Genomic DNA, 12485 nt, shown 5'->3' with positions numbered 1-12485 from the left:
GCCCAGGGGTGATCCTTAAATGTATATTCTCATCCCTGCCTAGCACGAGGCCTTTTGGGAGCTCACTGGCTTCGGGTTCCGTAGGAACTCCGAAGTTAAGCGAGTAGCACGCGAGAGCATTCCCAGGATGGGTGACCCATCGGGAAGTTCTCGTGTGAGTTCCCAGAAACAAAAACCGTGAGGGCGTGGTAGGGGCCCAAAGCGGACAATATCGTGCTACAGTGGTGGATCGGGCCCGGGTTGTGGTGGGGGCCCGGGTCGGGATGTGACATTATAAGTCTCAACATGTTATGATTTACAATGACGATCAACATTTAGGAGATTTATATGTATTATATACTTATGTGAGGTTATAATTAATAAATTGTTTGCTAGCATGAGATTTTATTTAATTGAAACATATTTCTATTCGACTTGAAGAACTTTTTATTTTCCAAAAAATGTAATCTTTCAATTGAATTAGAATGCGTGGAATGTTTAGATGTTTAAAAGATTAAAACTCTTGAAATGTTAAAAGAGTTTTATTTTTGTATTGAATAAGCTTAAACCGACTAAACCAAACCGAATCAAACCAATTAATTATGATTTAGTTTAGTTCGATTTCAATGTTTATATTGTTCAAAATCAAACCAAATCAACCCGTTAAATAATAATTGATTTGAATGTCAAACTGAATCAAACGGTCCAAGTCCATCTTAATTTTGGATGGCCTTGAACCCGGGCTAATAATATCCTTGGAAAGGCCCTCAATCCAAATATGGACAGTGCTCGTGAGAGTCGTAACCGGGATTTTGCGAAACCAAAACATGGTGTTGTAGGATTTTGCGTTTGTCCCCTCTGTTAAACCAAAACATGGTGTTGTAGTATTATGCTGAATTCGAGTTTTGCATCTGTTACCCTGCAGTTGAAATGTAAAGTTTGGTATGTTTTCTTCACCGTTATAATCTTTACCTTAAGTTAGTACGTAAAAATATAAAGTAGATTGAAAATAAATATTTATTCTGGTGCAGGCGTCTTAAACCTGGAGGTGGAGGTGTCAATGCTGCAATCTTCAGTGCTGGAGGTCCATCTTTGGAGGTTGCAACCAAAGAATAAGCCCAATCTCTGTATCCTGGGAGTGCTGTGGTTGTACCTCTCCCTTCAACTTCTCCCTTGTTTAGTAGGGAAGGGGAAACCCATGTCATACATGTTGTTGGACCCAACATGAACCCACACAGACCAAATTGTCTGAACAATGACTATAGTAAAGGCTGCAAAGTTCTCCGGGAGGCTCACCACTTTTCGAAGGTTTCGCAACAATTGTGAGGACCCAAGCAAAGTCACCCAAGGGAAGCATTGAGAACCTGCAGGCAAAGCTGCCAGAGTTACAAGAACGTTCTGATGGTGCCTCTAGAAATCATTTTACAAACAACGATCAAAAGACTAAGAGAGAGGAGCAAAAGAAGTCAAGCATATCAGGATGATACTGAAGATTCTAACACTGGTAAACCAAACCTGAGCAACCAGTCCGGTGGAAGCGGGACTAAATCCTGGGGGTCATGGGCTCAGGCTCTCTACAACAATGCTATGCACCCAGAGAAGCACAAGGATGCAGTACTAGAGATATCAGATGATGTCGTTGTTAGACAAATAAGGAATATGGTTGGAATCCTTGTATAATTGTATATAATATTATTATTGGAAGAATAAGCCGTCCTACAGCCGTCAAGCCGTCCTAGATTGTCTCCTAGCCGTCCTAGCTTGTCACTAGCCGTCCTAGCTTGTCTCCTAGCCGTCCTAGCTTGTCTACTAGCCGTCCTACCTTGTCCTACCTACACATTTGTATCATGTATATATATCCTTGTAATCTTGTAGAGAAAAATAATGAAAACATAAGCATTCTCTTCCATTTGCATTCTCTTCCATAAGCATTCTCTTCCATTTGCATTCTCTTCCATTTTTCCACATTCATGTATCAATAACAAATATAATTTTTAGCATACATACCTTTTTCTACAGTCGTTGTGCTGAATGATCTGTATCCAAAGGTAAATGATACCTATTTTCCAAATATTGTTTATCATCCTCTTCTACTTTCTGTCTGATGAAAAAAAAACCTTCGGAATTTCGCAGGCAAAAAGGCATGTTTTGGTGATGGCACGATGGGAAGGCCTTGATAGACTGTCAGATGTTCATAAAGAACACCTTCCATTGTTAAGGACAATGCATGATGTTGGTCTGAAAGAAAGAGAAAGAAGAGAGAGGATCAGACGAGACAGAGAGGAAGAAGAGTGAGAGAAAAAATTAAGAGACCGGATTGGAGGAAAGACAAAAAAAGGTAAAAAAATATATGAGAGAGAAACAAGAAAAGATAGAGAGATAGATTTGGAGTTAGAGAGGGGAGGGGGAGAGAAAAGAAATGACTAAGTTTAAGTTTAAAAACTCTAAAAATTTACTTTTTATGTTTTTAAATAATAAACTATATTTTTGAGTTAGTTTTAAGTTCAGTTTTTAAACATAGTCCTATCAAACAAGTTTTTAAGATCTAAAGCTTGAAAATTGTTTTTGAGTTAAAAAAGTTTGATTCAAGTAGAATATCAAACAGATCCCAAAAAATTCAAGGAAAGTACGTTTTGCCAACTGTGGTGGAATATGCCCGCTCAGCTTGTTCTGTGAGAGTTCGAATGACTCAAGTTGATGCATGTAGGCAAATGATGATGGGCCTGTGAAAGAACTACTAGACAAATTAAGGAAATATAGTGACTTAAAACTCTCTCATTTCCTCAAGTATTGGTCCACTGGTTCCATGAGAAATCAACCAAGGTCAAGATAGAATCTTAACCATATCCATCCTTGAACCTTTTATGGTAATTGTTATAACATCCGCAAAAGAAAAATCAATTCCGCCTCTTCCTATTTAATGTGAAAATTCTAGGAGTTTAACCTCGGCATGGGAATCATCTTAATTAGCCCTCTCTGCCATTGGTTTTGGGACATGCAATGTGTCCATAAATTTTGTTGGATCTCAAAACAGGGACACACAAAGTGGATTTATTCTTTAACAAACAAGGCAAGACATCTTTTATCTGATTGTTTGCAGGTCTTAAAACCGGTTTTAATTTGCAGTATTATTGCAGGGCCAGCCTGGACAGCAGGCCCCTCAAATACTTTTAAATTTTTAGTGATAAAAATATTCCATGTAGTTTTGTGGTAAAAAACGTAGCTTCAACTCACTTTGCGAAGGTCTTGAGGAAATCATGAACCCAAAACATTCAAGCTTCAACTTCAAGATGAAAGAAAAATGGAGAAGACTGCCGCCTTTTTCTTCTCTGGCATTCTTAATTCTAACCCCCTTGATTCGTTGCTAAGACATGAAGGGAACATCATCACTTGAGAAAATGGCAATCCTGAAGCGAAGAACGGTCTCTTATTCATTCCAGTATATTACAGATTGTTTAGAATTGAGCATTAGACCGTTTTATCACCAAAACTCAACATCCTCTCATACAGAGCCGGCCCCGAGGGTGTGCAAAAAGTGCCACCTCACAGGGCCCCCAAATTTTCTTTATATGTAAAAAATACGTATTATATACTTAAATATGCAAGATAATAATAATTACCATACCAGCACTAGTTTTGAAGGCGTTCAATCTTCTTGTACATGGGCCTAGGTTTGGGTCCTCGTGGAACTATTTTGCTATTTTTAAGTTTTGCAAATTTATTAACTTAAAAAGTTAGATAAGTTTTACACAAAAAACCATGCAACATATTTCGAACCTTTTAAGACGTGAAACACTTTTGTCCACTGAAATAATACTTATAATTTGGTGCTCTAATTTATAGTATTTAAATTTTATACATACAAATTGAAAAAAAAAATACAAAGAAAATACAATATTAAAAAAGATGAAGGACCTCCATCTAAATCTTGCACAGGGCCCTAAATTCTCAGGCCGGCCCTGCTTTCATACAGTACTACGTAAATTGTAAACATCCTTTCATGGCTTCCGACTCCGGTTGTTAATTTTGAACTTTGGGGTTGGAATCCAAAGATTTTAAACCAGACATCATCAGTGCCCAATTATCAATTAAAGCTAGTCCAAAATTTTGAAAGATTGATTTTTCATGTTCCAAAAAGACTTGTGCATTGTTGACTTTGAAGTCTTTCCACATCTGTCTAGTCGGGCCATTGGCCAGCGAATTGGAAAAAAGGCGTTAGGACGTGCCCTCTGGCTCTGGGGTTGCCATTAAATTCTCCGGGCCATTATAAATGTGGCGTCAGGCATGGCTAGATGAGATAAGTCATGCTAAAGGAATTGAGATATTGTTAGATTGACTCGTTGACTTACAGACTTTGAAGTCTTCGTCATTTTCTTTTTGCATTGACTTGTGAGTTGTTGACTTTGAAGTCTTTCCACATCTGTCTAGGGGGCTAGGTCTATTGACTGACTAATAAAGGTACTCAAAGAAAGGGAGTGGGAAATAGAGCAAGAAATTTTGCCGCTACACAAACACCAGCATAACCAAGTGGAAGATGAACGTAGATTGTATATCACACTGTGAAATTGTGATCTTGTTGAGCTGATTTGTTGACTTATAGACTTTGAAGTCTTTGTCATTTTTTTTGTGTTTTTTTTTGCATTGATTAGCATATGTGAAAATGAAAATCTCGCAAACTTCTTTTTTTGTTGACAACGGGGCATAAGCCTGAAAGAAAATGAAGATTACATAAGAATATCACAAGGTCACAAGACCTCAGCTATATCTGCAACTAGCAACCGATCAATAGCTATATATTATTGCATCGTCACTGTAGGTAAATCCCTTGACCAAATCCTAATCACAAATTCACAAATAGCCTCCAAGTTAATACAAAACAAGTGCAAATTTGAAACATGAGGGATACTACTTGACATGATTGAATGTATTTATAACATTGTGGAATTGTGATATGGCTTTTCAATTGACGTTGATTTTTGAAGGAGTTTGACCTTGGCAAGAGAATCATCAGCCCTCATTGCCAGCCATGTTGTCAAATATCTTCTCGGCATTTCACCACTCAAATTGTTGTGAGCTAGGTCTATGATTTGAAACGTTGGCCAGGAGCCATTGCTCTAATTGATCAGAGGAAGTGATCGATGAATGGTTTAACACGCATTGTCGTCGAATTGGAAATAAAAAGGCCTCCTTCTAAAGCTTTTTGAAGATTAACTATTTGTTCTTGTTGCCGGCTTGACTTTGAAGTGCTATTGCAGGGCCGGCCTGGACAGCAGGCCCCTCCAAATCTTTTAATTTTTAAGTAATAGAAAATTTCCGTGTAGTTTTGAGTCAAAATTTTTAAACCTATATTTCAGGCGCTTCAACTCACTTTGAGAAGATGTCGAGGAAATCATGAACCAAAAACATTCAAGCTTCAACTTGAAAATACAAGAAAAAAGGAAAATAAAGTTGCCTTTTTCTTTTCCAGCATGCGCAATCCTAACCCTTTTGATTCGTTGCTTAGACATGAAAGGAACATCATCACTTGAGAAAATGGCAATCGTGAAGCGAAGAATGGTATCTTCATTCCAGTATATTACAGATTGTTTAGGGTTGAGCATTAGACCGTTTTATCTCCAAAGCTCAACATTCTCTCATTTACTCTATGTAAATTGTAGACATTTATATATGTACACGCATTCATTTCGACGTTGGCACGGGTGCGATCCGGTTAATTTGTGGCCAGAAACCAGAAACGGTCATCAACTTAGAGGAAGCAAAAGCAAGTCTAATTAATTCAAGTTTGATGAACAATCGCCAAGGTGTACTATTTTTTTACAGAAGCTGAAGGAAACTGAGGAGGAGCAGTCTTTCCATATCTTTCTCAATTAAAGAAAATTGGGTGATAACATATAAACAGAACTTGACCAGTGCATGAAAAACAGAACAAACATTTAAAATCAAAGACAAAACTGAGTAAACGTTCATGTTTTCAAACAAACGGAGGAGTACAAACACGCAAAAGCAAAGAGTTTATTTTTTCACAAACCAAAGCCAAAACAAGGGTGAACAAACAAAAGAAACATAACTAATCAAAATTATTTGATTCAATACTGATTTCGTATTGTATTTCCATTTCCTTGTTGACTGTTAATCTCGACTGATTTCGATATTGAAAGAAAGCAAACTAAAAATGCATTACAAATTCAAACAACACAATAACCCCTTTTCCTTGGTCATGTGTTTGAGTGTCCATCCTAGAAAAGTGTTAAAACGGAATTCAAAATGCGTGCATAAGGCATTGATCAGCAGCCATTTATGGCCATGTGTTTGCATTTGGTCGTGGCGTGGAAGTCTTCGTTCAAGAGAAGACATGGTGACTGCCACAAGCAAAGTTGGAAGCAAGCAGGTCTTGACATTGTGGGATCGCATGCAATTGTGCATGCTTTCTTTTCTATGCATTAAATGGTAAATGGAGAAAAGAGTTGCACTCTATAGGCTAGGTACAGCAAAGGGTGTTGAATATGCCATGTAAACTTAAGATTTTTTTGGTCTTTGGTTGTTGGCATAATTGCTGGTGTATGCCCATCAGTGAAGGCAATATTCATGCATTGCATAAGCATCCAGAGCAGAACACAGAGGAGAGAAAAGAGAGAGTGAGAGTGGAAACCCTTGGGGTAGAGTGAGCTTTTTGGGAAATTGTGTGAGTGGGTGTACAAGGGATTCGGGTTTGGGTTATGTTGATTTAACTCAATTGTATCTTGTACTAGTTATTCTCATAGTAAAGAGTAATATCTCTTCTTTTTAACTATGGGTTTTTGTATTTTGGTGAGGTTGTAATGGAATCTCAGTTCCGCAATGGCCAAAGCACAACAGATTAGTAGGCTTGTTCTGATCGTTTTTTAAGAAACCTCGACGGTACAAGAAAATTTATTAACCATAATGCAGAAAGATACAAAATAACTTCCAAAACTAACTACAACACAAGTTATAAATTAAAATGTGAAGCCATAAAGCATAGTTTTTATTTTTGGATCTTACCCTAGGCATAACATGGAGTCCAGCTACATTGCTCCTCATCACCATTTCAACGTCTCCACCTCTAATTTATTTGAACATGTCTTCGATGAGGACCAATTCTTTCTTCGAGCTGAGGGAATATCTTCACAAGGATTTTATATGTAGCCCTGTAATACCATTTACTCCATCTCTTGAAGAACACAAGTGACCCAACAGCAACTGCAAAGCCAAATACAAATCCAATTTCGACGTTAATAAGATCCCAATCAATCTCATTTGTAGAATTTGGATGGCTTCCATTTAATGTTGGTGGTGGTGACAGTCCTGCCTTATTATCTACGGTCAATGGAGGCCCCCATAATCCTTTGTTCCTTGTAAATGAGTCTCTTGGAAATGTTGAAATTTGAGTACCAGCTGGGATCTTGCCGGTAAGTTGATTATTTGAAAGATTCAAGAATGCAAGGAAATTAAGCTTTGCCAGTTGTTGTGGGATTTGCCCACTCAGCTTGTTTTGTGACAGGTCCAAAGACTCGAGTTGTTGCATGTTTCCAAATGATGATGGGATTTCACCTATGAAAGCGTTACTCGACAAGTTGAGCAAATATAGTGATTTCAAATCTCCCATTTCCTTGGGTATTGGCCCACTGAAATTGTTGCATGAGAAGTCAATCAAGGTCAAGATAGTTAGAATCTTTGCCAGATCCCTCTTTAAACCTTTGCTTGTAATCGTTATAGCAGGCTCATTACACATATTATAAGTCTCAACATATTATTTGTTACAATGACTATCAACATTTAGGATATTTATATGTATTCTATACTTATGTGTTGTTATAATTAATAAATTGTTTGCTAGCATGAGATTTTATTTAATTGAAACTTAATTCTATTCGAACTTTATATGTTCCAAAAAATGTAAGCTTTCAATTGAATTAGAATGCGTGAAATGTTTAGATGTTTAGCAGATTATAACTCTTGAAATGTTAAAACATTTTAATTTTGTATTAAATAAGCTTAACGACCAAACCAAACCGAATCAAACCAATTAATTATGATTTAAATTAGTTCAATTTCAATGATTATATTGTTCAAAATTGAACCAAACCAATCTGTTAAATACTAATTTATTCGATTGTATTTTCAATGTCAAGTTGAATCAAACGGGTCACACCCATCTTAATTTTGGATGGCCTTGAACCCGGGCCAACGATATCCTTGGAAAGGCCCTCAATCCAAATATGGATAGTGCTCGTGAGAGTCGTAATTGGGATTTTGCTAGTCCAAAGAAATAAATCCAAATCGAATCGGGGCGGGTCAATTTCTGTCGACGCAATTTACGCCGCCAAGCACGAGGCACCGGCGATAGAAGCTTCCAGCCCAGTGGAAGAAGAAAGCGTTGGTTTTCAGCCCTTAGTTCAAACGTGCCACGCAGAGTCTCCCAAAACATGGACATGGATATCGACGAAACAGCCAAAGGTACGCCCTTTTCTCCAAAACGCCGCGTTTGATAATTCTGGGTCGTCGTCACCTTCGATTACAAAACCTGTATGCACTTTTGACAGGGGAAGAAAAGCAAGGAAAGTCCGTCGTAGTAATATTGGTGGGTGCGCCCGGAAGCGGAAAGTCCACCTTCTGTGAACATGTCATGCGCTCCTCCTCCGCTCGCCCCTGGCTTCGCGTTTGCCAGGTATATCTACGTGCACACCATATGTTCGATGAAATGGCTCAGTGAGCTCAAGATTAGTATTTTCAGGAATTCATATGATACTCTGGATACTCCGGATTGCTGTTCATATGGGCTATTGTTTTTTTTTATGCTGTTAGGTTCTCATTTTTTATGTTTTTGTAGGATACTATAAAAAATGGTAAAGCCGGAACGAAAGCGCAGTGTATTGAGAGTGCAATGAAAGCATTGAAGGATGGGAAGAGTGTTTTTATAGATAGATGTAATCTGGAGAAGGAACAAAGGGATGAGTTTGTGAAGCTTGGTGGTAGTACCCAGGTTGATGTTCATGCTGTGGTGCTTGATCTTCCTGCCAAGCTTTGTATATCGCGGTCTGTGAAGAGAATGGGCCACGAGGGAAACTTGCAAGGTGGGAGAGCTGCTGCGGTTGTGAATAGAATGCTGCAGAAGAAAGAACTGCCTAAACTGAGTGAAGGGTTTGCTAGAATCACTTGTTGCCAGAGTGAGAGTGATGTTCAATCTGCCGTTGATGCATATAGTGGACTTGGCCCGCTGGATACACTTCCCAGTGGTTATTTTGGCCAGAAGAACACCAGTGCGAAAGTACAACTAGGTATAATGAGGTTCTTAAAGAAAACAGATGAATCCGCTTTGAAGAGTGTACCAGATTCTAATACTTCTCGAATTACTGAAGAAAAGGAAACCTCTTCGAAGGGAACAGGTTCATTGTCTGAAAATTCTGGTAAGGAGTCGAAGGAAGGTGAACAGCTATTTGTAGGCTCTGTTGGCGGTGATGTTTCTCTAAACTATTCCCCCACTCTGGCATTTCCCTCCATATCCACAGCAGATTTTCAATTTGACATTGAGAAGGCGTCTGATATTATTGTCGAGAAAGTTATAGAATTTGTAAATAAGCTTGGAAATGCTAGACTTGTTTTAGTGGACTTGAGTCATAAATCAAAGATTTTGTCTTTGGTAAGGGCTAAGGCTTTAGAGAAAAACATTGACTCCAACAAGTTCTTCACATTTGTGGGAGACATCACTCGGCTTCATTCAGGAGGAGGTTTACACTGCAATGTAATAGCTAATGCTGCTAATTGGTAAGCATTTAGAAATACTAAGAAATATACATGTAAATATTTTGTTGCGGTGCTAGTTCACAATATGAAAGAACAGATCTGTAGGATTTTGCATTTGTCCCCTCTGTTAAACCAAAACATGGTGTTTTAGAATTATGCTGAATTCAAGTTTTGCATATGTAACCCCTGCAGTTGAAATGTAAAGTTTGATATGTTTTCTTCACCTTTATAATATTTACTTTAAGTTAGTACAAAAAAAATGTGATTATATGTTTTACATATAAAGTAGATTGAAAATAAATATTTATTCTGGTGCAGGCGTCTTAAACCTGGAGGTGGAGGTGTCAATGCTGCAATCTTCAGTGCTGGAGGTCCATCTTTGGAGCTTGCAACCAAAGAACAAGCCCAATCTCTGTATCCTGGGAGTGCTGTGGTTGTGCCTCTCCCTTCAACTTCTCCCTTGTTTAGTAGGGAAGGGGTAACCCATGTCATACATGTTGTTGGACCCAACATGAACCCACACAGACCAAATTGTCTGAACTATGACTATAGTAAAGGCTGCAAAGTTCTCCGGGAGGCTTACACTTCACTTTTCGAAGGTTTCGCAACAATTTTGAGGTCCCAAGCAAAGTTACCCAAGGGAAGCATTGAGAACCTGCAGGCAAAGCTGCCAGAGTCACAAGAACATTCTGATGGTGCCTCTAGAAATCATTTTACAAACAGCGATCAAAAGACTAAGAGAGAGGATCCTCACAAATATGAGAGGAGCAAAAGAAGTAAAGCATATCAGGATGATACTGAAGATTCTAACACTGGTAAACCAAACCTGAGCAACAAGTCCGGTGGAAGCAGGACTAAATCCTGGGGGTCATGGGCTCAGGCTCTCTACAACACTGCTATGCACCCAGAGAAGCACAAGGATGCAGTGCTAGAGATATCAGATGATGTCGTTGTGCTGAATGATCTTTATCCAAAGGTAAATGATACCTAGTTTCCATATATTGTTTGTCATCCTCTTCAACTTTCCGTCTGATGAAAAAAAAAAAACTTTCGGAATTTCGCAGGCAAAAAGGCATGTTTTGGTGGTGGCACGATGTGAAGGTCTTGATCGACTGTCAGATGTTCATAAAGAACACCTTCCATTGTTAAGGACAATGCATGAAGTTGGTCTGAAGTGGGTTGAGAAATTCTTGCATGATGATTCATCTTTGGTCTTCCGTCTTGGATATCACTTGGTACGCATGCTAATTTTCTGAGAGCTTGCTGTTATATTCGTTTGCTCCAACATTGCCTTTTGGAATCCTTTTTGCTAAAGGACTCGTGAGGTTAGTATTAATACAACAGACTAGATGTAAATAATAAATTAAGTGTTTCGGGACATCATCTCTTGCAGGATCCCTCAATGCGACAGCTGCATCTGCATGTTATCAGCCAGGATTTTGATTCAACATACTTGAAGAATAAGAAACACTGGAACTCCTTCAATACTGCTTTCTTTCGAGACTCCATGGATGTGGTGGAGGAAGTCAGTAGTGATGGAAAAGCAAAGCTAAAAGAAGACGATAGCATGTTGTCTATGGAGTTGCGATGCCACCGATGTAGAAGCGCTCACCCCAACATACCCCGATTAAAATCTCACATTACTAACTGTCGAGCCACCTTTCCTAGCACCCTGCTCCAAAATGGTCGTCTTGTTCACGCACCAAGCAATGTCAGCATTGGTCCGTAGGTGACAATCCATCGCATCTCATCGAAATTTTGCTGTATATAAACAAATGCTTTTTGGTGGCTTAAACGTTATTGCATCGAGATCTTTGGTATGGCTTTCCATGATTCTCACAAGTTTGTGTTCTCGTAGGGGTTAGTAGTAACAAAATGCATTTTCAAGTACTCATTTGATTACCCTTTCATTTTTAGTTGTCAAAATTACAGTGTTTTTGAACTTGTTAAAACAACAAAAGTCAACAATTTCTCAGAAAGCATTTGGGATCTAATTAAATTGTGTGATCACCCTCTTTTTTGATTTTTTTTCTTCAAAGTGTCTTCATCATCTCGTGTGACTAGTTTTCGATTCTTCAAAGTGACTTCGTCATATCGTGAGACAAGTTTTCAACTTGCCCCAACCTAAACGGCAGAGCCGTCTCAATGCAAACTTAGTCCTAAGACGAAAATGAAATGAGGTTTTCCAAATTTAGTACATTATCATTTATCACTACCAAAAACGAAAACTTTGTTCCACTACTTGTTCCTCTTTTTCTTGATCGTTGTCGTCCTGCTTCACAGCCGGTGTCTTGAAGATGAGCTATCAGCACTCCTCCATTTCAAGAAGAGACTTCTGTTCAATTCTTGTACGTCCACCAAGCTCGTATCCTGGAATTCAAGTAGCGACTATTATTCTTGGGATGGTGTTACTTGCAGTAGTACTAAGGGGGCGTGTTGTCAACCTTGGCCTCAGTAACGAATTTACCAAACGTGATGAGTCCCTCTCCAAGCTTCAGAGTCTCATCGTGATTCAATTGTGTTGAGTAAAGCAAAGTCTGTCATCAGTCCCTTGATTTAAGGAGTCCACACATGAGTCTAACTCATGTAATAGCTTGTATAGGCCTTAATTCCAGGATCTTGATTGATCCATGTATCTGTATAAGTCTCTCTTTGTACCAATTACTCTTTTCTTAATGGAAACCATTCACACAGAATAGAAGGTTTTACATGGTACCAGAGTTGAGTCTTTTTGGGAACCTGAT

The 12485-nt window shown here is 38.6% G+C and overlaps 1 protein-coding gene across 2 annotated transcripts; it reads left to right on the top strand.

The window, feature by feature from the left end:
* The first annotated feature begins 8185 nt into the window (after nt 1-8185).
* On the top strand, nt 8186-12435 carry LOC103965126 (transcription factor bHLH140). Of its 2 annotated transcripts, XM_048574843.1 has the most exons (7): nt 8186-8454; nt 8541-8665; nt 8828-9762; nt 10060-10717; nt 10806-10976; nt 11135-11470; nt 12025-12435. In XM_048574843.1, exons 1-6 carry the CDS (start codon nt 8424-8426, stop codon nt 11468-11470), a joined length of 2256 nt encoding a protein of 751 aa, XP_048430800.1. In that variant the 5' UTR covers nt 8186-8423; the 3' UTR covers nt 12025-12435. The 2 variants fall into 2 exon arrangements, with proteins under 2 accessions (XP_048430800.1, XP_009376416.2); XM_009378141.3 differs by lacking the exon at nt 12025-12435 and having other exon boundaries at nt 11135-11566.
* Nucleotides 12436-12485: the final 50 nt, after the last annotated feature.

Source organism: the organism of the source record quoted next, unplaced genomic scaffold (genome assembly GCF_019419815.1).
Source record: "Pyrus x bretschneideri cultivar Hongxiangsu unplaced genomic scaffold, Pyrus_bretschneideri_v1 Contig11, whole genome shotgun sequence".
Taxonomy (NCBI): domain Eukaryota; kingdom Viridiplantae; phylum Streptophyta; class Magnoliopsida; order Rosales; family Rosaceae; genus Pyrus; species Pyrus x bretschneideri.
This window is presented reverse-complemented; position numbering and strand designations above follow the sequence as displayed.